We start from the raw sequence: 11,214 nt of genomic DNA, 5'->3' as shown, positions 1-11,214 counted from the left end.
AGTAATAAAAAAAATCCAACATTTAAAGTCGTTTTGTTACAAATTTAAATATCATCGTGCGTACGTCACGGGGTCAGAGGTCACGGAAATTACGCGGGAAAGCGGCGCTCGAGGTTCGACGATTTGGGTGCTCATCCTCTGCCTCTGCCTGTCTCGACCCGGTACCCTCTCTGCCGTCTCCTCTGGCTGTCGTCTCTGTACTGCCCACTCTACACCGTCTATTCTTGTTTCGTCTGCACCGTCGCCTTCTCCATAGCTCCCTCCTCTCTCTACCGACTCATTGTCAGCACCGTCTCGTCGGCATTGTCGGTGTCGCGTGTACTGCCTCTTCTTAATTGTCCGTCTCGTTTGTACTGTTGGTGACTTCTGTACGGTCACCCCGTGGCATCGGCTGCCTCGTTTGTAACTGGGTTTATGAAACGAGACACTTGGCCCTGTGATTTTCTTGTGTACTGTGCATACAATCCGTCTCGTGTGTGTACTGCATTTTCCTGTTCGCCGTCTCCTTCCGACTGCTTTCTGTGCTGCTGGTCTCGTTCTGGCACCATAAAGTCAACATTCGTGCCCTAATTGCAATTCGTGTGAACCAGAACTAATCTACTCTGGTCCCACGCGGCACGCGTCATGGACTTGACCTTCGTCTGATTGCTGAGCCGGACATCTGTAGACAGCAAAGAGCTTCATAGCTCATCGGATTCCTTCCGTCTAAAGAAAGATTCTGATCATCAACCTTCGTCTCATCGATACATTTGATCGCGCAGAGCGCAGAGCTATGGAAGAAAACGTCGCCTACTCCCCGAGCTTTAAGAGACCCCCCGGCACTCTGAAGTTGAAGAGGCGGCTGAGTGGAGTGGCCTCCAGACAGAGTCTCTCGTCCAGTGGCTCTCCAGCCTCGTCCTCCTCCTCGGTCCCCGCTTCATCACGCAGCCCGGCCGCTCCATCCGCCAAGAGGCGGAATCCCTTCGCCAGCCTCAACAACAACAACGCGCTCGGCCGTGGCTTGGAGCCGGCAAACAAGCGGGCGGCCCTGGCCGGTGATGGCGGTGGGGTCGCTGGGGACGAGGAGCTTCGTAAGGAGCCGAGTGGGGACGACACGGGGGCGACTCGTGGTGGGGACGAGCGCGCAGCTCCGCGTGGAACCCCTCCGTCGTCGAGGGCAGCTGGAGGAGAAAGGCTCTTGGACGTTCTGAAAGGGCTCAGCGCTGGACAGCAACAAAAGCAACAGCAGCAGGTTGACGTGGCATTGTTTGTGGAGAAGTGGGTGATGTGACGGGCACAAGAAGATATTGTTATTGTTGTTGTACATGTTCTGGTGATGGTCCTGCTGTTTGATGACTGCGCTTTCTAGATTAACAGATGTACATGGGAGTATTCAGTAAGTAAATGCCCTTTTAGGTTTTCTCTTTCAGAGAAGGTGATACATATTTTAGATGTCTTTGTGAGTATGACTGCTTCCGTGTACAAATGAGAGCATATTTCTGAATCAATCCTTGTGCTGTTTTATTTCAGAAGGCTGAGCCTGGAGATGGATCCCCACTGGAGCAAGGCGATGTAACATCACAAGTTGAACAGGACGAGGTACAGAAAATCAGTAATGAATTAGAAACGGTCTTTTCAAAACCGACTTTGTTAGGCAATGGATCTGCGTTAACATATGTAACCATAGATTACGCAAACGCCAATTCTCTCCAAATAAGGTTGAAAAGGTTGATGCATTAACGCCGTCCGTCTGAAATGCAGGAATTGGATTGGCAAATTGATTGAACGATTTCCCAAACCTTGGGATATAAAAAAAAAAGTGGTAAAAGTATTCTCCCTGGCAGCCAAGGAGCACGCTTCCTGATGTTGTGCTGTAATTAGGCTTGGCGCAACGTTGTCGTGTGGATTCTGTAAAACGTTACAGCCATCCATATCCATGGCTCTTTTTTTCTTCCTTTGTTAATTGTAAGTTGACGACGTGTCCTTTGTTCGAGCAGGCAGAGCAGACCCGTGGGTGCGAGTCGGGAGAGCGTTTACCACCGGACTGGAGCGTCAAGACGAGGATTCTGTTCACCTCGAGCCTGCCTTTCTCCTGGGTGGAGCACTTCAAGGCCATTGAAGAGGCCCAAGGCTTGGCTTTTCACCAGCCCAACCCGGCCGCCCAACTCCCACAACACATCGAGGTGACTGGTAATTGCGCACAGCTTGTCTGTAAAGGTATCATCGATCAGCGTGGCGCTGAGGTGGTTAGCGTAGTGCTATGATCCCAGTGACCTGAGTTCAATATTCAGCCACGGCGAGTGATATCTGAACCAGTCCCGAAGGCTCCACCCGCCAAGCCCGCACTGGCCAGCTTGGTGAAGTATGCTCAAACAACCTCATGACCGACACGACTTGTGGAGGCATCTATCCAGCTGTGGATTGACAAAGAGTGGAAACATTTAAAATAACCATCCATTATTAAAGTTTGAGACGTTTGAGCAAGGCCGATAAATCTGCACACGCACTTGGTAGAATGAATATTTTATCTCAAGAGTCTCATCCCTCTAAACCTCCACGTGTCTACCGGATTGTTGGAAACTGGCATTGTATCGAGGTTTGAGAGAGTCTCTGGTTTTTAAATGCTGATGGTATGTGGTGTTGAAGTTAACTCACGCTTTTTGGTTTTAACAAAGTTAAAAGGAATATGTTGCCGAAATGTAACCAGACATTTAAAACTCCTATCTATATAATTGGGATGTATCCATCCATCTGTGATGCTCTAGATATCCCAGAGGGTAAGTTGGAGGAAAAAGTGCCTCAAACCAAATAATTTTCTCTTTTAGAGGACATGCCCAGTAAAATGCACAGGCAGTGCTGATGCTCATGATAAATTGGATTAAACCATATTTGTAAGAATTGATTACTTACGTTTTATGCTAATGTTATGAAACGCATATGCCTATGTGCCTTGAGGCGTGTAATATCAAACATATGAGAGACCGCATCACCAGCAAGAGAAAGGGATGAGGTATGCAGAGGCAAGTCAGTGGAGGTTCTTGAGACATGGACTGCGATCTTTGAAGGTGATCCTGGATTGGATTGGAAAGCAGTGGAGTGATCGAAATATTGGGTACATGTTCACGTTTACAGGTGTTGGGGAGAAGTCTGGAATTTTGGATCAAATGCAGTGGGGTGATGAGTGGTTTAGGAGGTTATAGAGAACGGAGTTGCATTATATGAGCTGAGATGTGGCGAAGGCATGGATTAGTGTCTCATTGGCAGTGGGGGTCATGAAATGGCGGTCATGGAAGATGTTACGCAGATGGATGTAGGGACTCCTAAGGTGTTGAGATGCCTTACTTCTTTGTAGCTTTTCACAATTCCACAGTATAGTTCGCCATGCTGGCAGCTTCTTCAGGAACTGAAATAAAGAATTAAATTGTGTAAAAACTTGCAGCACGTGAAACAAAACCTAGGACATCAACCTGAAGTTACGCGGGAGAGTTGAAATGCCTCATCTTTCTTGTCTACCACAACGCAGGATCCAGCAAGGAGCAGCGCACTACGCAGCGCCTTCCTGCGCAGCACCACGCACTGGGTGTGGCCGTCCTTCCCTTGGCTGCCCACGTTCCCCAGGATGGGCAACGATCGTCACATGGCCGGGAAGAGCGCGCCTTGGGCCAGCGATACGGGATTGCAGTCCGTGTTGCTGTCCGAGTGGTGCGTGCGCCCTCAGTTACTTTGTCCTCTTTTGATCTCCGTACTCCGCACTGCTCCCCCATGTGTGTCCAACGGCATCCTTGTGCGGATATCTGTGTCGTGGTGCGGACAGACATACTAAAGTGTGTGTGTGGGGAGCAGTAGTGTAGCGATTAGCACGCAGCACTACGAATCCAGCCACCTGAGTTTGATTACCGCTCACAGCCAACACCAGTTACGATTATCTGAACCGGTCTTAGGCCTCCCATAGGTTAACTCCACCTCAAATGAGTGCTTGGTGCGGTGTGTAAACATCCCCATTGGGGAGACAAAGGCGGCTGGCCACGGTACTACCGTGCTGGCCTTCATTGTGCTCGTTGACAGCACTTGGCCCTACAGTCTGTTCAGGCTACACGGAGGATCTTTTCGGGTTGTGCCGTGTATTGCTCGACATCGTGCTGGACAACCCGCGGTGCAACTCAAAAACACATGAGAGAGTGTAAAGATAAGTTGTGGTGGCTTGCACCGCAGCGTCGTTGTTGTTTGTGTTGTTGCAGGTCCCGCAGCCTCAGCTCCCTGTACACGCAGCTGCGCTCTGGCCTCTGCCCGTTCTTCTACGTTTGCGCCGCACAATTCTCGGTGCTGTTCCGCGCCGCCGGGCTGGCAGGGAGCGACGTGGTCACCGCCGCCATGGCCCCCACCACCCGGGGCCTCCGCGAGGCCATGAAGAGAGAAGGTGCCGTCGCCGTTCCGTCACCGCTCCATCGTCCTCCTCATTCCAAAAGAGTCGTAGGCCGTTGCGTGCCGGGGTCTTAGTCCAAACACGTAGTAATCGTCACCCCCCGACTGGCAGAATTTACACTTGTAGGTCGGTGATGAGAGTCATCTTTTGCCACACAGAGACAGTTTCCACTGGGGAGGGCGGGGGGGGGTTCCTTTGAATATTTGAAATGAGATGTAATGCAAGGCGCTGTGAGATGCTCAGGCATTTAAGCAGGCTATGAATCCAAAGATTATGATTGTAGATTATTGTCACCGAAATGGTTCTTGTTATCACAATCCTCATCACCATTCTGGATGGGTCAGAGAGCTGGACTCTTGGTATTTGAGTACAAATAGAAATTCTGTACTAAGGTACGACAAGTGGTGCGGACATTTGGAAAGTAACTTGGCCGGTGAGTGCTGTCGTGGTGAAAAGGCAAAAAATGGTTAAACTAAATTAAACTTAGTTTTTATTTTATATAGCTCTCTTTCAGAGGCGACCTGGGGACAAATGATAGCTCAACACGCAAACTACAAATATACAGCAGCAGGCGTCAGGGTTGGGATTGAACCCACGACCCCCTGTATACCGGGCGAGGTAGTTAACATCTCGCCACTGTAGCACCCCGCGGTTGCACTGGGTAGGAAGTGTGCAGAGTGGAGGAGGGCCAACTACTGAGACAGGCATTGGAGTGGTTTACCTTGGTCCGGTCACCAAATAGGAGACCTAAGATCAGGCGGTGGGGTACTGTTGGGCCACATCATAGAGGTCGAGTGGCTGCTGTGTAGAAAGCGGTGGCGAGGTGTGGGGACATTGATAGCTTTGGTCATGATGACATCGTCATCATTGTCATGTCATACTTTAGCTGCCAGCCAAAAAGTTGAAAATGGGAGCATTTCAGATGTTTTATTTCTGTCCAGGCACATTGTTCTCTATGTGCAGTTGAAAAAATACATAACTGCTCGTTTCTACACTACCCGATGACTATCTCTAGCCCTAGTTTAGGTTCATAATCCATAAAGTAAACATCACTTTAAATAGAACAAAAAACTGTAGAAGGTAATTTAGTGAATAAATATGTTAACTGAAAGAGCTCTATCGGCTATCCACAAAGTTGCGATGATTATGACAATGCTCCCTTGAAGGTTCATCCATGTATCTGCGTTCCCTGCCTTGCGGTGTGTGCAGGGATTGAGTTCTGCATGCCACTGGTGGAGGAGATGCCAGAGAGATGGGGAGATGATGGCGAGGAAATTTGCAAGTGAGCTTGAACTAAGTTTTTGGAGCTGGTGAATTGCATTTGCATGTGTGGACCAACACGAGCAAGCATGTCATTCTAGTTTCCTTTTTGAAATGTAAATAAAAAATGACCGAAAACTGGCAGCACAGGGAGTTATTTCTGTGTCGGAGCACTGAGCCAACATTGCTGAGATCCTGGATGTCAAGTCTGGGTCTTACCAATCTGTCATTAAATGGGCTTCTGAAGCATAGTAGGTTAATGGTCTCAGCCTGGTCACCAATGATTTTAAAAAGGTCACTTGATTTGGCTGTGTTCCAGCTCTGCGAATTGAATATATTGGTTCCAATGAACACCCTTTGCAGTACATATAAGAGGGCCAAGCGATGTTGATGCTTATGAAGTGTGACCGTCACATGTCCAGGGAGGAGCAGAGCGAAGAGGACGAGCAGCTGATGGGAGGTGCCGAGTGGCTCAAGGAGATCGGCATCAACGAAAAATTTCCCAAGCTCGACCCGGCACAAATAAAGCTGTATCCTTGAGCTGTAGGCATCGCATGCCGCGGTGGTGTAATGGTTAGCACACTGGACTTTGAAATCCAGAGATCGCTGATTCAGTCTCAGTATAAATGGGTACACTTCAGTCAATCGACAGGTCATACGCAGTGAGATAAAGGGCAAATACTTTGACTTTTTCCAAGATCTTCTTGGTTCTTTCGGTAAAGTCACGTAGAAGGAAAATAATAAAAATAAAACAATAAAATAATTCTCACGACGTTTCAGCCACAACGCAAGCAGCCGTCTTCAGGTGGAGAACAAGTCTGTCGAGAAGACAGAGTCAGACTGTCTTCTCGCTGCTTGCGTTGTGGCCGAAACGTCGTGAGAATTATTTTATTATGTTTTATTTTTATTATTTTCCTTCTACGTGACTTTACCTAAAGAACCAAGAAGATGAATCCCTGCAGTCACGAAAGCTTTAAATCGAAATTTTTCCTAGATATCTGCTCAGTGTGGAAGTTAAGAGGCCAAAAATACCCTCTGGAAGGGCTCGAGAGCTTGTAAGGTAGTCTTCCTCTAGCAGTGGTGTAAGCAAACAAATGCAGTGCTGCACTTTGGACAATTAATTGGTGCCACAATTTTACAAGTAGAGGAATTGAGAGGGCGGTGGAATGGGGGCTGTTGATCGAGGTTGAGGCAATGCTGCGATAGTTTACGGTATGATATCACTAAACAAGGCTATGGTTTATGCCATTGGGCCGGATCTCTGAACACAGCTGTGTCGTGTGTCACCACCAAGCAGCTCGTCCTCACAGTTCCGCTGCTCTCTTTTGAGAACCCTTTACAAGCGGCGTCACAGGCAGCGCAGTGAGGGCATCGCCCGCCTGGATCACAAGGCCGAGTCTCTGGTGCTCGCACGCGGCCCCGATGCTTTTGGCCTCTTCAACTTCCTGCTGGGCAGCCGGGCGGTCGTGAACGGCTCGGGTGTCCAGACCGGGCTGCCCCCAACGCTGCTTGCACCTCTGCCCTTCCGCGGGGCAGCACTGCACACGCTCAGGGTCGGTACACGCATACACAACCATACACTAAAAACGCACATAGCCTAATTTACGTTCGTTTCACATCATCTGTGTTTTTGTTTTATCCGGGTGACCCCTCCTTTCTTGACTGTACATTTTCATTTCATAATGAGGAACAGCTTGTGGCTTTGTATGAGCGTCATTTCACAGTTCTCCCTCAATGTGCTTCTCTGAATACCGCCAATTCCGCATCTGTGGTCCCACCCACGTGCTCCATCCCCCACATTCTCTCCCATAGGCTCCCTACCAACCCTCCATTTCGGTTACCTACAGCCCTGTCTTTTCCATTGAAAGACACACACACACCACAAATTCAACCGTTTTATTGCACATGTATAGCTGCGGCCATCTAGCCGCAACAGGAGTGTCCGCGTTGGTTGGGCGAGTGCGCCAACGTGATTCACGCCGCCGTTCCGCCCACAGAGCCGGAGCGGTGTGGTGCGCACGCAGCACGGCACGGGCCTGCGCGAGCGCTACAGCCTGGAGCTGGCGGGGCCCATCCTCCCGCACTGCCTGCACGAGGTGTCCACGCTACTGGGGGCCGCTCAGGGCGGTGACTTCTGCGCCACCATATCGACGCACGAGCCCAGCGCCGCCTTTAACTCCGCTCTTGCGCAGCCATCGCCGTCGTCGGCTCCCAGCCAGGTGACCGCCCCACTCGGCCCCCAGACCGCCAAAGCGATCGCAAATCCCCCTCCGTGTAGCTCTCCGATGCGTTGTTGGCTTGTGCCGCACGTTGGTCGGCGTGATGTCTCATGTGTTGCGACACGTGCTGGAAACGTGCTGGAAACGTGCACCATTGTTTTGACTGCCGCGCCGGGAGTTCAAACCATTACACAATGGCAGTGTCCGCCACTGCATATACAGCATATAGATGTGCAGAGGACACCGAAAGGCGATCCTAATGAATAATTAAATGACAAGTCACTCACGGCTAGCGTACACACGAAACCATTTGAATTAGTCGTGGGAGTTTCCCATTGGTTGGCCACTTAGCTGGGTTGCCGAATGATTGGGTGCGCGAAGCGGCCAATTACTTTGATGGTCCGATCGGCCAGAGAGCATAGGATTGTCTTGTGGGATCGAAGGGAATGTGGGAAAAGTTTGAAAGTTCAACGGCCCGTGGAAGTTGCTACAATTAGGGGCGGTGGAAGATTAAAGGCAGAGGAGGAGAGCTTCAGCGTCGGTTAGCAAGCTCCCGATGCATGGTGGATGTATTGTTGGCTGTGGTGGACTACTTTACAGATCCATAATTGAGGTTTTTTTAATAATGATATCCATTGTAATTTATATGACTACATTAACCCCCCAACACACCGGTGTGCTGTACTAGTAACGAATTGGCACTTTCTCATTACGTGACAAACGTTACTCATTGGCTGTGTCGGGTTGTTGCGGGTTTAACGACACATTTATATTTACGTGATCTAACCCAAAATACCTCTTATGGATAATATTGGTTGAGACGGCGTACTTCACGGATGCATTCTAACCGGTGCGCCTTGCCTTGCAGGCTGGAGCAGAGTGCGACTTGTCGGGCTTCAATCTGCTGCCCGCCACCTGCTCCCAGCTGCAGGTTCCGCCCTGCCTGGGCAAGCGAGCTGTCCGGGAATTCAGTGCAGAACGTCACACCTACACGTGGAAGCTCTGAGCGCACCGCTGGCACCGGCGTTACAGATATATATATACCACGTGGGATGGTTACCTTCCCCATGGCTGCAATGCAGGCTGCTGTACAGGCTGAACAGCCCGACTGCAGGTAGCTGCCACGTAACACGGGGTGGCGGTGACATCGCGTCAGTGCTTTGCCAGGTGAAGCGCAGTTTAAGGCTACGTGCTGTGGCAAAGGCTCCGTGCTGTGGCAAAGGCTCAATGGAAAGATGTTACGGCACAGCCGCTGACGTTATGGGTTAACAGATTGGTGTAATTTATCACACCTCACGAGCACAACAATAAAATGACAACAGCTGCCTTTAGCCACGAGTGACGGTGATGTCACCACATCTCTTGCGCTGGCTACATGCAATTTGAGGCCACGTGAAGTGTCGAAGGCTCGCTGGAAGTTTACAGGAAAGACCCAGGAGTTAATGGTAAACTGAGTTAACAGGTCTCGCACAGACAACACACATAATAGTGTAGAAGTTCGAACAAATCTAACACTCGAGCATTGCTTTGAGAGAAATGCACAGAGTTTAAAACTACCTGCAGGGCTCACACATTATACATTGTAGTCCACACATGCCCCATTTGCACGACCACTGAGAAATTGGCTTGTCGCCACAGTGACGCTTCTGGGCCATTCCAGCACAGCATGGGTCTTGTTCCCGCTCACTCAAGAGCCGCGCGGATTCATGCACTCGTCCCCTCCTGCCCGAAGCAAGAGGGGATTTACATTTTGTTTTCACTTAGATTACTGTAAGCTTGGTGAGGTTTTACTATTCCAAGCTGAAAACCATTATGCCTATTTTTAACTCAGGTACGCCATTGAACGCTCATCCTATTACCCCGTCACTATTGTTTCCAAGGGTGGCACGGATCAAATTGTGCAACCTTGTTATGAGTAGGAACCGTCCAGCCCAGTTAGGGAACACGCGATGCGCTGGCTCCATGTGGGTCGATCCCACTTTGCCGGTCTGTGAACCAGCCTGGCTCTAGTCCCAGCGGTCATGGAAACGTGGCAACTTCGCAGTGGCCACGTGGCATTCTCCCCCTTCATGATTTGATGAATTGTTACAATTTGGTATCAATTATTTTGCCATTATGGTCCTCATAGGATCTCTCATAAACCAACGACATAAAACGTCTACAAATTTTATTGATTCTTAAACGCACGATGCCATGTGCGATACGTATCATGAGTGTAAGAACGATGAAATTACATGCCGCGTGTATACAATGCCAGTTATATAACTTATCATCTTGTACAAACATGTTCTTGCTGTTATCCAAGTGAGATGTGTGCGTATTTTTACAGTTGAATATTTGTCGGCCAAACCTATTTTAATTTTTTAAACTATTGGAAGTATTAAACTTTGATTATACTTTTTTACCGAGAAATGTTTGTAAAATTTATAAAAATATGGATTTTTTTTCCACATTAAATGGATCGAAAAGGAGAACTCTGAAAAGTATGTGAAGAATCATGGAGAGTATTAATGCTGAGAATTATCCAGAGGCACACTTGAGACAATCCACTTGAGCACCTCCGATGAGCACGGTTGGTGACGTAAGGTGCGTAACACGCTTCAGTCATCTTCTTGGTTCTTTCGGTAAAGTCACGTAGAAGGGAAATAAAAAATAAAACATAATAAAATACAATTCTCATGACGTTTCGGCCACAACGCAAGCAGCCGTCCTCAGGTGAAGAACAGGGCTGTCGGAAAGACAGCGTCTGAAAAAAAAACCTTCAGAGTATTTGGCTGCGATAGATATCCACGTGAGGTGCCACTCCGTTGAGCTGTAATTTGTGACCGGGTGGCATCTGACAAAGCGATGTAGCTCAGTCGGCCTTACCTGGTAAAATGTTGGGGAAAAAATTGGATAGTCAGGCCCACGCCATGCATGCCACGTGCCCTTGTTGTACAGCCAACGGGCCATTTAAAGGGGTGCACGTGCGTCCACACTTATCCTCGCCAACTGGAGCGCATCGACCGTGGCGAGTGGAGGGTTTAGCTGCAGACAGCAGCGCATGTATCTGCTTACCCAGCGCTAGGCCTTTTACAGGGTGGCTGACTGAGCTGCGGTTACTAAATAGCTGTGCCGGGTGGTGGCGGGTTTAACAACACATTTATATTTACACGATATTACCCAAAAAACCTATATTATGGATTTAGAACTCCTTTTTGTAATTAGTTTTCTGTCCTCCCCCACGCTTCCAATTAGCACGGTTGGCTACGAACTGAGAAAGATCAACATACATAAGTGCTCATCATCTCAACTACCCATCAATCAACACCTCCAACAATGAACCTCGCCGCC

The 11,214-nt window shown here is 49.1% G+C and overlaps 1 protein-coding gene across 1 annotated transcript; it reads left to right on the top strand.

Annotated features, from left to right (window-relative positions):
* Positions 1-89: 89 nt before the first annotated feature.
* Positions 90-10,364, top strand: DONSON (DNA replication fork stabilization factor DONSON). Its single transcript, XM_078616333.1, has 10 exons — positions 90-1,231; positions 1,510-1,578; positions 1,977-2,162; positions 3,503-3,681; positions 4,218-4,396; positions 5,612-5,684; positions 6,085-6,192; positions 7,017-7,215; positions 7,660-7,881; positions 8,750-10,364. The coding sequence occupies exons 1-10, from the start codon at positions 773-775 to the stop codon at positions 8,885-8,887; spliced, it is 1,812 nt and encodes a 603-aa protein (XP_078472459.1). The 5' UTR covers positions 90-772; the 3' UTR covers positions 8,888-10,364.
* Positions 10,365-11,214: the final 850 nt, after the last annotated feature.

Source organism: Lampetra planeri, chromosome 50, assembly GCF_965212315.1.
Source record: "Lampetra planeri chromosome 50, kcLamPlan1.2.h2, whole genome shotgun sequence".
Taxonomy (NCBI): domain Eukaryota; kingdom Metazoa; phylum Chordata; class Hyperoartia; order Petromyzontiformes; family Petromyzontidae; genus Lampetra; species Lampetra planeri.
Note: the sequence above shows the minus strand (reverse complement) of the source record. Positions and strands in the feature narration are given on the sequence as shown.

Excerpts from the sequence above, each read along its gene's own strand:
- DONSON (XM_078616333.1), top strand. The coding sequence starts at position 773 with ATGGAAGAAAACGTCGCCTACTCCCCGAGCTTTAAGAGACCCCCCGGC. Across the intron at positions 1,232-1,509 it reads AACAAAAGCAACAGCAGCAG|AAGGCTGAGCCTGGAGATGG; the intron begins GTTGACGTGGCA and ends GTTTTATTTCAG. Across the intron at positions 1,579-1,976 it reads CACAAGTTGAACAGGACGAG|GCAGAGCAGACCCGTGGGTG; the intron begins GTACAGAAAATC and ends TTGTTCGAGCAG.